General features: G+C 41.4%; 1 protein-coding gene across 1 annotated transcript in view; it reads right to left on the reverse strand.

Moving 5' to 3' along the window:
* LOC141017724 (uncharacterized) overlaps positions 1-14,401 on the reverse strand; it is a 34,721-nt gene that overhangs the window by 5,306 nt on the left and 15,014 nt on the right. The window contains exons 6-18 of the mRNA XM_073492455.1: positions 13,836-13,954; positions 13,103-13,289; positions 12,372-12,511; positions 10,715-10,841; positions 9,163-9,198; positions 8,235-8,395; positions 7,915-8,038; positions 6,345-6,490; positions 4,959-5,085; positions 3,453-3,482; positions 3,250-3,362; positions 2,655-2,787; positions 240-379 (exon numbers count right to left, since the gene is read on the reverse strand). Coding sequence (XP_073348556.1) covers positions 240-379; positions 2,655-2,787; positions 3,250-3,362; positions 3,453-3,482; positions 4,959-5,085; positions 6,345-6,490; positions 7,915-8,038; positions 8,235-8,395; positions 9,163-9,198; positions 10,715-10,841; positions 12,372-12,511; positions 13,103-13,289; positions 13,836-13,954 — 1,583 coding nt within the window. The remainder of the gene's footprint in view (positions 1-239; positions 380-2,654; positions 2,788-3,249; positions 3,363-3,452; positions 3,483-4,958; positions 5,086-6,344; positions 6,491-7,914; positions 8,039-8,234; positions 8,396-9,162; positions 9,199-10,714; positions 10,842-12,371; positions 12,512-13,102; positions 13,290-13,835; positions 13,955-14,401) is intronic.

Consider the following 14,401-nt stretch of genomic DNA (forward strand, 5'->3'; position numbering starts at 1 on the left):
AAGTGCAGCTGCTGAGAACCAACAGGCGCCACTCAACAACACGTATGTACAAAATAAACATAATTATTCTGTTTCACGTGTTTGTGGCAGACAAAATGGCTTCGACTGAGTGTGTTCCCTCCCTAGTCAAAACGCACACACGTTGTGTTATGCATGAACCTGTTACACTGACACCAAAAGGGTGAACTTGGACGGGCGGCTGCTTGACGTCCTCACAGAGCGAGCTGTAATGTACTCACATGCCTCCTTCCACCAGCACAGACTGGACTCTGCTGCAACCTCCAGCCAGCTGAAGGTTGACTGATCCGTCTGTCAGAATCACCCTCTTCCCCCGCAGATCACGCCGCTCAAATAGTGTAATGGATGGCAGCGAGAACTCCTTTTGAGTGACGGAAAAAGAGAAAGTGCATTAAGGACCGGAGAGGGCGGAGAGAGCTGGTGGAGCAGGTTAAAATTATTTTGAGGTTACCCTGGAAACAGACCCCACTCACACCTGTGCACCCCGTGACATTTCCCTCTGTGCAACGGATGGGTCGTTTTCTAAATCGACAGTCGCGTTGCAGGTCAGCAGCAGTGACTCATTTATGTAGAGGCAGATAAGATAATCTGTGCCGATCTTCACATTCGGTACCTTCAACGTGATGCAGGTACTATTTTTTTCTAGTATTACATATTTGTCAGTAATCAAGTGGCTTATACAGACAACCCTTTGAAGTTATCTAATTCAATTTCATTCTTTAAATGTTTGTTTTAATTAGTTTTAAAGTATGTGAAGCACTCTGAAACTGCCCCGCGTTTGAATGGTGCCATGTGAGGAAACTCGCACCACATGGCACTATGGTAAGTTTTTAAGACTCTAATGTTGTCGTCGTTTCTTCCTCTCTGTTTTGCAGTTGTCAAAATCCAGTGGATTACTGACCAAACACTCTATAACAGTGATTACTGTTGGAATATAGAGCTATTTAACACTTATTCCAATAAAAAAAGATCACTTACAACAGCTTTACACATATAGCAAATAGTTCCCTATCTACTCATCCAGACATGGAGCAAGATAATCATTCATTTGGAGTCTTGTTTCTCGCCACGCTGAAAATTTAACTCCACTTTTGAGCTCGGTTTTGGTGTCTGCCAACTTCTGAGGGAAATATTCAAGTCTTCAGTTACTAAATGCTCCAGTGTTTACGGGCTAAATGCCAACTTTCTCGCTCTCCTGTTTGATGTTGGGGAGCTAGCATACTTTAGGTTCATCAGAGCTTTGTTCGTTGAAAACACCAGCCTGCTGCAGCTGGAAACAACAACGATGTAAGTGTGAAAGTGAACCGAAACCGGTAACGCTGTAGGCCAGAAAACATTAGCCGAAGGACACTGAAAAGCTCTGTTGGGGTGAGGTGAACTGCGGAGTCTGCTGACACCTTTTCATATTATACACAATTATTTGATCCATTAAAGGGGAACTCAAAGGTTGTTGACAGGTCTTGGGTAGAACTACTGCATAGGTGAAGTAGTTGTAACAAAGCTTTTTGTGGCTCCAAAGAGAGTTATGTGAAGTCTGACGAATGTCCTCAGGTAATGTCCCTTGGGTCAGCGTCAGCTGGAGCTGAAGACTCCAAGTTTGAAAATGAAAGATGTTGTGAAGGTGAGAAAGAGGCTGAGCATACCAGAGCTCTGTAGCCCGCTCCTCATCTCTGCTTGAGGCTAGCTCGAGGCTTAGCTGCTACTAGCAAAACACATGCAAATCTCAGACTAACTGTCTGTGCTCATGTTGCATCGTGGGTAATGTAGGTTAAGCTCTGCTGTATTCATTTTTAACCTTTTTTTTAAAAAAAAAACCCCACTCTCCATGAATCAGACAGCTAGAGGAAATGCTTAATCGGTGGAGTACTCCATTAATATAATAATATGTATCAGAGCAGCTTTAAATATATTGTCATCCTAACCTTTAAAAGGAATCATTATCTACTCTCCCCCATGCTGATGGAAAGTTGGGTGAAGATTTGTAGTCCGCAAAACATTTTTGTAGCTTCACAGCAGAACAGGAAGTAGATCAAGATGTTCTAAGATTGTTGTGTACATATATGTAAATATTCATTATGTGATTTTCTTTGCTTAACATGGTTTGTCATGTGATTTTAATGGCCTAAATATGTGACTACCCACCTATTCATACTGATCATGTGACAATTTTTCTACCTGCATATTGAACATACTATATTTAGTCCAGTCATGTGTGACTGTCTGCTAACCTATAAATGTAAGAGCCCAAAGGCGACTATTTTATTACTGCACTGATGAAGGTTTTTTAACTCATTACCGTCTTGAGTGCCTCAAACTTTTTCAACGGCTCTGAATGTCTTTTAATATCAATTTGGGATCTCTGGGCTTCCAGAGACTTGGCTTGGAAAACGCCAGAGGAGCTGTATGGAGCCATTTCATATTTTCTTCTTTTTTTTTTTATGTTTTAAAACAGGTGCCCATCCACTTCAGTTGTGTAGGAGAATGCTGTAACTCTGTTTGGCTGTGAAGTTCCAGAAATGTTTTGTTGACTACGAAACATCTGACTTTCCACCGGCTTCAGGGTGAGCAGATAATGACTGAATTTTCATTTTGGGGTGAGCTGTTCTTTAAAAACAGTCTTTAAAAAAAAGACTTACAAAGCCGACAGTCTGTAGTGACAGGATGGAGGAGCTGTCGTCCACAAAGCCCATTGCTCTCAGGTCTGAGTAGCTCCCAACTTCTAACACATACATCCTGCCAGCGAAGTCCTGGCCTTCGAATGCAAGCCAGCTGAAACACACATACACAGATATACAAACACATTAACACACACAAGAGGAGCACAAAATGAAACTGGATTGATGAACCAAGATGATGACCATTTAAAGCTATTTGCATAATGTAGGTTTCTAATTTTAATATGCAAGGAATGAGTTACATTATGCACATCAGGCTGAATGTTCATGCTTAAGAGTGTACAGAACAATGCAATTAATATGGATACTGCATCATAAGAGATCTGCTGCCACATGGGACATGCTTGGTAAGTGGAGCAGTGATAGCCCGCGGCAGATTATCAGAGTCCCACAGATACGTTTATGATAAGAGCAATATGCAGCTCCAGTTGTAACACATAACTTTTGGGAAATCCAAAAGCACCCTTTTCCTAAAATCTGCATTTGCAAGAAGCTGCTTTAAATAGCTATGCTGCAACCCACAGATATTTTGTCCATAGTTTGCAGGATTACTCACCTGCCAGCTAAGACCTTGCAGGAGGCCACAGAGAAACCGTCCTCCAGGGAGGCCACGCTGTCCTCCAGAGCAAGGACAGAGCCTTGAAAACCCGGTTCAGAGAAAAGCTGCACCTGAGGCGCACACAACGAGACAGTAAGCCTGCGTCATCCACCCTGAGCCCCTCACACATCCTGTTCTTTAATCCTTTTCAGTCTACTTACCTTAAACTTGGCGGCATTCTCAAAATCATCCTGAAAGAAAACAACACGTTTAATGTGACTCATCTCCGTGCACTGAGCGGCAACAGAAAGCAATTAGAAATGATGACTAATTACATATTTCTATGTATGTAAACACATCAGCGGTAAACGTGAACAGGTGGGAAAGACAATAACAACAATTATTTGTTTGCTTTATAATTGAAGCCAAATTACAAACTGCATTATTGGTCTTGGTTTGAGAAAATACATTATTTTACTGTGATTTGCCTCAAAACTTCTAGTCAGGAGTGGGAATGTAAAGATTTAGTTTATTTATTCGTCACGTGTAAAGCCAGAAGTTGACTATCACATTAAAGTTGTTTATATTAAGATCAAATAACGAGGATTATTATTATTATTATTGTTAGTAAGGAATATGCACGTACGCCATTAAAGCCAATGTGTTTTAGCATATAAAGGGAACAATGACTTAAAATGACAAGATCTTATTATTATTCAATTTCAGAGAATATATAAGAACAAATAATGTGACATTATGACTTTACTGACCAATATCAATGTTAACATGACTATTATTGTCATTATCATTATCATATTGTTGAGTTTGTAAATGATCTGCATCTACAGTTTACACGTTTTTTCCTCTTTCTGCTCATTTTCCAGTCATGGGACATGTAAAAGTAGTTTGGGTAAAAGTGTATTATGGACCTCTAGGGTGCCCTTCCAGTGGACAAAACATGGTGAAGTGCTTTCACTTCACTATAAATATAAATATGTCACGATAGTTTTTGACTCATATCAGTCTCATGCTTAAAATAACAACTTTTGTTTGACTTCCTGTCTTAGCCCGCATTTCCGAGTCTGGATAGGGATAATGGTAATTGAGTTGGTTGAATGGATGCAGATAATGGTGTACTAAATATGAAATATGTAAAAACATCTTCTGGGTGTAGCTGAAACACTACAGTACACGTGAATTCTGTGTCTGTTTGTAATCATCTGGTTTGAAATCGAAGTAACTACGTGATGACTCACCTTTGTGATCTAAGATGTTTTTTCCCATTTAGTCTCATGACAAGTATTTTCCTCTTGTAGAATCAAATTATTCTTATTTTGCCCATGACTCACGCTCCCACAGATAATCTGCTGTATAAAGGATTGTCTGTCCCCCCAGAGAGTCCTGCTCTCCATGTTAAAGTTTGACTTGGTCACAAGCATGACTGGTGTTGTGACTGGTCACATGCAATGAAAGCACTTGGTTAGCCAAAATTGGACTACCAGGGGAAGTGAGAATAGTCAGCCAGCACTTTAATATTGCAAAATTGCCCCGATTATTCATCATAGAATGCTAAAAATGTGAATCTGTGAAGCGGACACGCTGGCTGCTGCAGCAATTGAACATAAAACACCACAGTTAATGGACAGTCTGTCTAAAAGCCGGGAATTTTCCTCATCAGAGCAAAAGAAAAAAAAAGATTACATAACTTTGTCTGAGTCACTTCTTACCAAAACAACAGGCATCGTTGAGGCCACTTTGGGCTGTAGTGCCCCCCAATCCTCCGGGCCTCCATACAGGCCTTTCTCCAGGATGTAGGGCTCGCCACAAAAGCCTGGCTCATCAAACACAACCCAGCTGAGAGAGAGAACAGAAGGCGGAGGAGTACAATCACCCTTTCATTTTTCACTGACATTTCATAATTGTGTTTCATTTCATTTGATCTTAATTCATAGAGAAACACTGTCTCTGATGCACCTACGCTTGCAAACGAGGAAAATCAAAAACATTCACAGCGTGGCTCAGTCAAAGTGGTTATTTATCATCTAAGTCAACAATGCTTTGGTCAGAGTCCAAGTTGATAACTGCCTCCCACACGGTTTTATCTCAGCTGTTATGCGCTGTATGTACTCGCTTGGCAAATGTGGCATATCTTGGGCAGCCCTGCGAGTGTGTGTTGCTATGGATGGCTCGGGTGTTTCTGCTCCTGAGACAGAAAGGGGGCTGTGTTTGCAAGACAACAAACAAATCTCTCCCCGCAGTTCCTGAAAAAACACGCCCAGCCAATCGGAGGCTCAGACGGACGGCAGCACGACATGGGCGAGGCTGTGCAGTCTAATAACAGGCTAGCGGCACAGCAAGAAGAATCCCTCAATGTTGTGAGAGTCTTGCCTCCAAAAGCAGGACAAAATGTCCCTCTACACATTATCCATCATTTTCTCTCCCTTAGGTGGGATTTACATGTTCAGCATTTCAATATTCTGATTTGAAAGATAATTCTGTTTTTTCTTATCTGCTCCTGTGTTTGTTTACGTATGCTTCCTTTAAACTGATCAAAGCAAAAAGAAACACAAACTCAGCCACTGGATCTTCTGTCCAAACAGTATGATGAGAGAGAACACTTAAATATAAATGACAAATTGTTAACGGCATTCAGGCGTCTACCAACTCCTCCTCCACACCCTGTATTAATTTCACGTTCATTTCCAGTGTAAAAGGGTGTGAGGAAGCATGCTCCAGGAGCAACTTACACTGACAGGAAGTGAGGTGTGGCAGACTAAACATTAGTGAACTAGGCAATCTGTCTCGACCTGTCAGCATGGGCGCGGCAGCCTTTGCCGCTACGCACCTGAGCCGCAAAGAACGGCAGTAAACCACATTAGACGTCACTGTAGCCTGAAGTAATGACCAGGTTGAAGTGTAGGAATGCATCTTAAAGCTGGAGTGGTAGGGATTCAAGGATTTAAATATATGTTAAGTCTTGGGAAGACATCTGAAGAATCCCAATACACAGAGACAGATGAAGAGAAATATGAGTCCCGTGAACGCCTCAAGCTTTTATCTCCCATCGCTGCTCACACAGCAGTGAAGGTCACAGGAATAAGTGCAACACTTACACGCCACCTATGACATCAATCGACTGCGTCTTCATGCCATAGCCCGTGGCTTCCATGTTAATAACAGGCACCGAGAGGTCAATGTTGAGTCCCAGCTCGCCGAAATCTCTGTCGCTGAACATTTTGAGGTGCGGAGTCAAGAAGTCCTGCAGCAGGAGGAAAAACACGTGGGGAAAAATCTGATGAACATCACGCCAAGCTACATCACATACATAACATTTTTTCACTATGAACTGTTTTAATGAGGGCTGAGCTTTATGCAAATGAATGAAACACTTTGTGACTATTTTGACAGACACATTTTACTTTTATCATGAAATTGCAGCACCTGCGATTTGAGTATGGCACTTTAATTTAATTTTGAGAATAATTCGATTAATGTGCAGTCATAGATGCATTTTTTATAAATCATTAAGAAACCAGTGAAATTAGTGAAAAAACAAGTTAACTTTGGAAATAATATTATTAAGAGCATGAACTGCATGTGTTGTTAGGGTTAGGGCAAACATGAGTTTCTGTAGTGCAAATGAACAATACAAGGTAATTGTAATTAAAATAACTGTATTTAATTTACATTCAATTATTTTAATCATGAATGTTTTGCATGACTGTATGTTATTTTCACTTCAGTTATTTTATTTTATGTATTACCTATTAAATTATCCGGCACAACTGCAAAGTTTTTGTGACTGAATGTTATTTTACATTATTTTAATTTTGATCACATTATTTTCTATTGACACCAATCAATGGTTTTTAATGGCTTTTTACTCACCTGTTGTGGGACTGCTTTTATATATATATTTGATATATATTTTTGACTTAAGCTTTGACTGATATCTCTGCTTGATGAGCGTCACTTGTGAGATTCTGATATTTTTGCACATTTCCTTTCACTTTCTTGACAGCCTTGCAAGCAGAATAACTTGTTTCTTTGTTTTCCCAACATGAATCAGATTCTTACTCCATGTCTGTCTTGATTCCTTGTCTACATTCCTGCTGCACATTTTTCCATTTGGACATGTCCCCACAGTTTAAGAAACCGCTGCTCTAAACACTTGACTAGTAAATCAGTTTGCCCAGAAATATCAAGCTGAACTTGATTTGGTTTACAAAATATTTGGCCATGCTAAAGTCAGCAGTGCCCTCTGTTAATAGAGTGAAGTTTATTTCCTGACCACAGCTTCATTAAAGGAACCTTGTTGCCTTCGTGCATTTCATTCATTTTTGTCTTGAATCAATTCGCCAATAAAAAACTCTAGTAAACCTCAGAGTTTTCTCTGGTTCTTAACTGATAGCTGCTTGATACTGTAACCCTTTACACTGTCAGTAGTGTAAGTTAATGTGGAAATTCTCGCTCTCCCTTGGTCTTTACATGGATTTTCCATTCTGACAAGAATAAACATTTTTGGGGGAAGAACACAGAATCTTTTCCAGTTTGGAGACTAATTTTGACCTTCACAAACCCACGGTGGTCCAACCCCGAATGAAACACTGCACCACAGTTACTTTTTTGTCACGTGCCGGTCATTATAAGCTAACTTTGGTCACACAAAGGTGTGGTACTCACAGCCAGTACTGGTCGCAGTGACAGCAGCTGCTCCGAGCCTCCCCAGTCCCTGCAGTCCAGGTACTCTCCCTCCTCTAGGATGTGCTGCTGGCCTTCAAAACCCGGCTCACTGTATCCCACCCAGCTGGAAGGAGAGCAGAGCAGCAATGTTGCTCGTTAGGCGTGTATTTATAAATTTTGACTGTGTTACATAACCTCAAAATCCATCTGACAGTAAAATTAGATCTGAGGAAACTTTGCTACGAGCAAAGGAATACAACCTAACTTGATCCTGTACCAGAGCAGAAAATGATCTGGGTAATTGAAGAATAAAGACTCACAGTCCTCCAATGATCTTTAAAGAGCCGACAGACATCAGTTTCTTTGAGTCAAGGTCTGCTCCCTCTGCAGAAATGCCTCCTTCACTTTCACAAAAGCTGAAGACGTCGCTGTCGATTTCCAAACAAGAGCCCTCAAAGCCAGGTTTCTCATATGCCACAGCCTGTGATAGCGACAGAGGAAGGACAAGTGTTACATTCGACTCATTATTTACATTGCTTAGTGCACAACTCAACACAAGACTCATCACTCGTGAACAACTGGAATCGGAGACAGAGTCTGTATCTGTAGCCGTCTGCATGTCATTCCTTATTTTCTTATTATCTTGCTGTGTTCGTGATTTGTCTGGGCGTCAGCTATTCTGCACAAAGCTATTTGATTGTCAAGTCTCATTCCCCAGCCACCAAATACCAAGCGGTTTAGTTTGGTTTGGCGAGCCACCAACCCAAAGAGACTATGTTTGGGTACCTAGGAATGAGACTCAACAACTAACTTACTGCACCTTTGAATGATGAGTTTAAAACAGCGACCTGAATTGAATGCCTCGAGACCTTTTCTGAGCACATTTTCATGAATGTGGGCGCTTCATTGTCACTGATTTTCATTTAAAACTGGATGACTCAAATGTTCAGTGACACTGAGTGTCAAAAAGGTTTTTTGAGGTCAGAAAATGCCCACTGCCAAATCTCACCGTGGTTACAGTGGAAAGTCCTTGACATCACATCTATTTTTGGCTTGAGGTAAGATAAACATAGCACTAAACAGAAAAGTGGGCCAAAGACTGTCAATGCACTCGTCGGCCCTCTTTGGAAAACATGTTGCCTTTATGATCACATCTCAACATTTGGTTACTTTATCATTTGTAGATATGAAATTACAGTAACATTAAACACATACAGGTGATATAAAATAAAACCGATGGAGTCTTACCTTGACTTCACAGGGATTCTCCACTTTAAATCCACCCTGGAACAGAGAAATGATCATAAACAGCCATTTCCTCTCTAATCAAATGTACACAGTAAGAAGCCAGACAGTCAGTGATTACACAAATAGTTGTATTTACACGCGAATGATGACATTTCTGCAGTGACAGGAAGCAAAGAGAATTAATAGAATAGACAGAAGATGCTGACCCGGTCTTGAGTCTCTCCAGGTAACTAATTACTGTGGATTATAACATTAACTGTCTGTGGACAAAGTGCCAGACCGAGGATATTGACAGAAAGAAAACACTATAGTGAATTATTTTTAAAACTAAAATGTGAAATACAAGGTCAGGAAGGCAAATTGTACTGTAGTGCTATTATATGAGACGTAGCACATAGTTCACTGATATGGAAGGGAGAATTGAAACAAGTATAAAAGTCCAAAATCATGCTCTATGAGGCTTAATTCAACGCGACAATGACACCACTGTGCTCTGAAATACATTATTTTCAATGTGCCATGACATGACGCCTTTGTTGAAGGGTGCCCTGCTCTGCACGCTTGTGCCACAAGTTCAACCAGGTACAACTGTGGGCCCAGCAGTGAATGTAGAGCAAATCGCCCATAACTTTAGCATGCTAACATGCTGATGTTTAGCAGGTAAGATTTAAGGTGTTCCCCAACTTAGTTTGACATGTTAGCATGTCCACATTGCCAATCAGCACTACACACAAAGAACAGCTGAGGGTGATGGGAACATCCTGAACCCATAGTTTTGGAGTCATGTCGTCATAAACCAAAATATTTAACTAACTCAAATATTGACCTGATAATGGTGCTAGATAAAATGTCACAGGACCTGCAAGGTCATTACAATCCATCCAGAGACTTGAATGTCTGGCGAAAAAGGTAAACGTCATGACAATACTATAGAAAAAATCTGGATTTTAAGATTTATCCTCTGGGCACCATGAATGGCCGTACCATGTGTAAATGAGATATTTTACAGGATAAGTTGGTGGTGCTACGGATAATCAAAGTAATTCAAATTCAGCCAGGTCGAACTTTGGGCCCAGCGGTGAGTGTAAAGCAAATTGTGTTGTGTCTCAATGGCCCATCACATTAACCTGCTCAATGACCTCAAAGGTCATTAGAGTTCATCCTGAGCCGGACATGAATGTGTGTATCAAATATCAAGGAAATCCATCCAACAGCTCTTAAGATATCTCACCCAAGGCACAATCATTAACCTTGTTAAAGAATTATCGTTGCCTGTACCACATTTTCCATCAGTCCTTCTAGTAAATGCAATATCTATATTACTGGATAAGTTAATATTTGACCTTCTGGCACTAGATGAAAAGTCAAGGGATGATCAAAGTCATTAAAATACATCCTCAGGAGACCTTGAATACCGAGTAGTTGAGTACCCAATCTACTGTCAATCTGTCCTTTTTGGTGGCTGACAGTAGCAAATTAATTACATCGCATTCATAGACTGTCCTCTGCAGGATACATGAGATGTAAATCAGATGTTAACAAAAACACGCACCATTTTAAGTGGCCTAAGCGATCCGACAAATGGTGACGGGAAGCCCCAGGCCTCAGGAACAGGGTACACTCCTGTCTCCAGCACAGCTATCATGCCCTGGAACCCCGGGTCACTGAACACCAGCCACCTAATGGAGGGAGAAACATCTACATTGCATGTTGATCAAGGATTAAGCCAAAAGGTCGAACCACATTCATGATAATTATACCTCATGGCGGGTCGAAACTAACTGTGAGTCACGACCTTGCAGGGCTTGTTGCTTAATAAAACAGCAGTAACACATAACTGCCATGAAAAAAAACAAACTCACAGACTTTTTTTCCTCTCATAGAAATCAGCAGCTACAGGTGTGATTAGTACATTTGCTCAGCACATTAAGCATTGTTAGGCCAGGGCTGTGTTTTAATTGGCAATTATATTTACCTCAGACATGAGTCACGCAGCTACAGCCGAGAACAAAAGCTACTTGTTTAAGAATAAAACATCTTGGGAATGCATGTTCCAGTTCAAAGCCATTTCCTTTGCAATTTGGTTTTGAGTGTAGCAAGTCTCTGCTGGAGCTGTGCCCCCACCTCTGGCATTTAGAGCCATTATGTAGCTCGACACAATGTTTTATACCAATTACCACATGTGAGCCGCTGGCAGAGAAATAAAGCCAGCTCATTCAGTCAGTGCTGAGGAAGTGATACCAAGAACTGATGCCTGCCTTATGGCTCTAAAAGATATATAACAAGAGGAGCTGATGAGTCAGTGCTACAGTAAATGTGTAAAGCATAAAACTACATCTGCTGAACAGTTGTTCCACTCGACACAACGCCGAAGCAGAATTATTTGTAACTGACATCCGACAGCAATTTGTTTTTTATCTAGATGCTGAGAAATACTTAAAAAATCTCCTAAATGCGGGGTTGCCAAAGTAAACCTACACAAATAGCTGTGGGAAAATGGTTTACTGTCATTAACTTTCCTCAGGGGCAGGGCACAAAATGTCCTGAATGCCTACACCTCTCACATGGAAAAACATTCTCCCCTTTGCCAAATTCTCTCCACACCTTTGTCTGTGTCTCACTCTCCATCTAGTCTCCACCTCTGCACTCGGCTCTCCAAGTGCCCCCACACCCACACTCTCGCTTCTCGAACATGCAACAGCAGGAGAGACATTCCTGAACAGGCAAATGAGTGAGAGTCAAACCAAAGCCGCATGCTGAGGAACGTCGTAATGATTATTATCTCTCAGCTACTCGTCAGAGCCAAACACAGGGATAGCCTATAAAAAAGAGAAAGGGCTCTTCGATGAGCACAGCAGGTAGGATTTTTGCAAAGTCTACTCTTCTAGTGGGTCTGCCAGTCATTTGAGATAAGAAAAAAAATCAATGCAGAAAACCTGGGATTGTCTCATTACCCGGACTCTATGCTGTGCTGCTACAAAGCAAGAGCACCGCGTCTTCGTTCTTCAGCACCTAAATGTATGGTGTTTCAAATAAAATCCAATGCCTGGATAACTACCTTTCTACCTCTGATCAATCACAATAAGTAGCCCATGTGTCTTGCTAATGATTTGATTTTGTCAGCCTGTTCGTTACTGTCACACACGCTTTACCAGAGGTCAATCACAAAGATCTGAATGATCGGTTTGTGCCGAAGCAGCCATACTTACACTCCAGAGTGCACTTGGATGGAAGCAGTGCTCAGTGGGATACCAAACGAGCCCGTCTCTATCGTGTCATCGTTGTAAGATGTTACTCTGCCGTGGCCCTCCGGTTCAGTAAACAGATCAATATGGGGGATGCTGTAATCCTGCAGAGAGGGAGAAACAAACACGGTAATTATCAACAGTGGCCTAGACAAGTCCCTTAATGGTCCTTTGCTGTGTAACCTAGTATGACCTGGGGCCTCATTAGAGAAATTTGGTGAGTCTGAAACCCTATCTGTACTCAGTTCAGATGGTATTTAGAATTGTCGGTGTTTCCTTAGAAAAAAAGGCACTGTAAACTTAATATTTCAGTCTTCCACAATCTATTCTTGTGTGTTAGACTGCCTGTATCCTTGACAAGGGATGTCCCACTTTTCACTGGGTAGCTAGCTTGCAGCATGCTAAAGGGTAAGAAAAACAGGTGATTGTTTTTGCTTCGATGAGTCGGCGGTATAAACTGTGTTGGTGGAGAAGAGGATATACTGTCTTAATAACTGTATGGTCAGGAGAATTTAAAGCTAACAGACGAACATCATTGCTTGCAACAGTCTTAGTTTCTCCAATATAATTCACATGTATTCTGTTCTTAAGGAGTCTGCACTGAATGTCAATAAAGCAAAATATCATAGCTAAGTTTCAGGGGCCCATGTGAGGTGTAGAAACTGAAATACTGAGTATTTCTCCAGTGCACTCACCCACACAGCATGTCGAATGGAGCCGATCACCATTGGTGTGTTGCTGTGTGGTTCTGTCTCTGGCCCGAGCCCAGGCCCAGGACCAGGCTCATGCTCAGGCTCTGCCCACACATTTGTCAATTCAATGCCCCCTTCCTCCAAGGCGATGGTGCGTCCCTGGAAGTCAGGCTTCTCATAGAGAACCCAACTGTAGTGAAAACAAACAAAAAACATGTAATCACACAGCAGAAACAGATAATTATACGTTCGGGGAAAAGGGAAAGGACCAGGATAAATGTCTGTGGTATAAGAAGTGTATCTTAAAACAATGCAATACACAAGCACACAAAACAACTTCCTGTTAATGGTCTCCAATGGCTATTTCACTGATGTGAATGTGGCTGCAATATGTCAAGACCACAGCAATGCTGCGAGCAAGACAAGGAAGAAGACTGCTAGCAAAAAGAAACGATGCAGGTTTCAATACAATTCTTTTTTTATGGGAAGAAAAAGCTTGCCAAGCCTCAAGGACTCGCATTTTGTTTTTGTGCAGAAGAAAACAACACAAACTGTGAGAGTAGGTACATAATTGACATCAAGTATGTAACTCTCAAGGCTGCTATTTCAATATATTTATCCTGTGATGAGTCCAAGTGCCCTTACAGGCACAACTAACATCCCTGAACCACTTGACACTAATGAGACCTACGCTTCAGTACACATTTTCTCAAAGTTCCAGTTGACTGCTGCTCACCATCCTCTGACGACCTTCACTGATATGAGAGGTGAGAGCTGCAGAGCGGTTGCATCTGCTACATCCCTGTGAATCTCATACTCCTGGCCGCTGAACTGAGCCTTCTCAAACAGCACCATCTGTGTGGAGACATGAAGGGCAGCGTCATGAAGAGAAGAAAGTCATGCCTACTCCATCACATTAAGTCATGATTCACTGAGTGCTGAGAAGAACCTAATGGCATGGAAACTATTAGCATGGCACTTATTTATATTTATCTACACCAACAAGCCAGTGCAGACGCAATTACTTGAACCAGCAGAGCATACCGTTAATATAATTGCTTTAATTTAAAAGTTTCATTTTCAGTTTTATCGGCCAACAGAAGAAGACACTTGCAGAATACAGATCTACAAAAACTGTCTTTTCTGGACACTCTTTAGTCAATAACATCGTCGTAATTTTATTCAACAAGTTTCATGCAGTGTTTTGTTTTTTGTGTGTCAATGCCAGTCATGCGGGCAGATCCTGAAGCTGGAGGTAGACTGAATTAAAACGATGTGTAGGCAATGTTAGCGAGTCAGGGG

The sequence above is a fragment of the Pagrus major genome, chromosome 22 (assembly GCF_040436345.1).
Source record: "Pagrus major chromosome 22, Pma_NU_1.0".
Classification (NCBI taxonomy): Eukaryota; Metazoa; Chordata; class Actinopteri; order Spariformes; family Sparidae; genus Pagrus; species Pagrus major.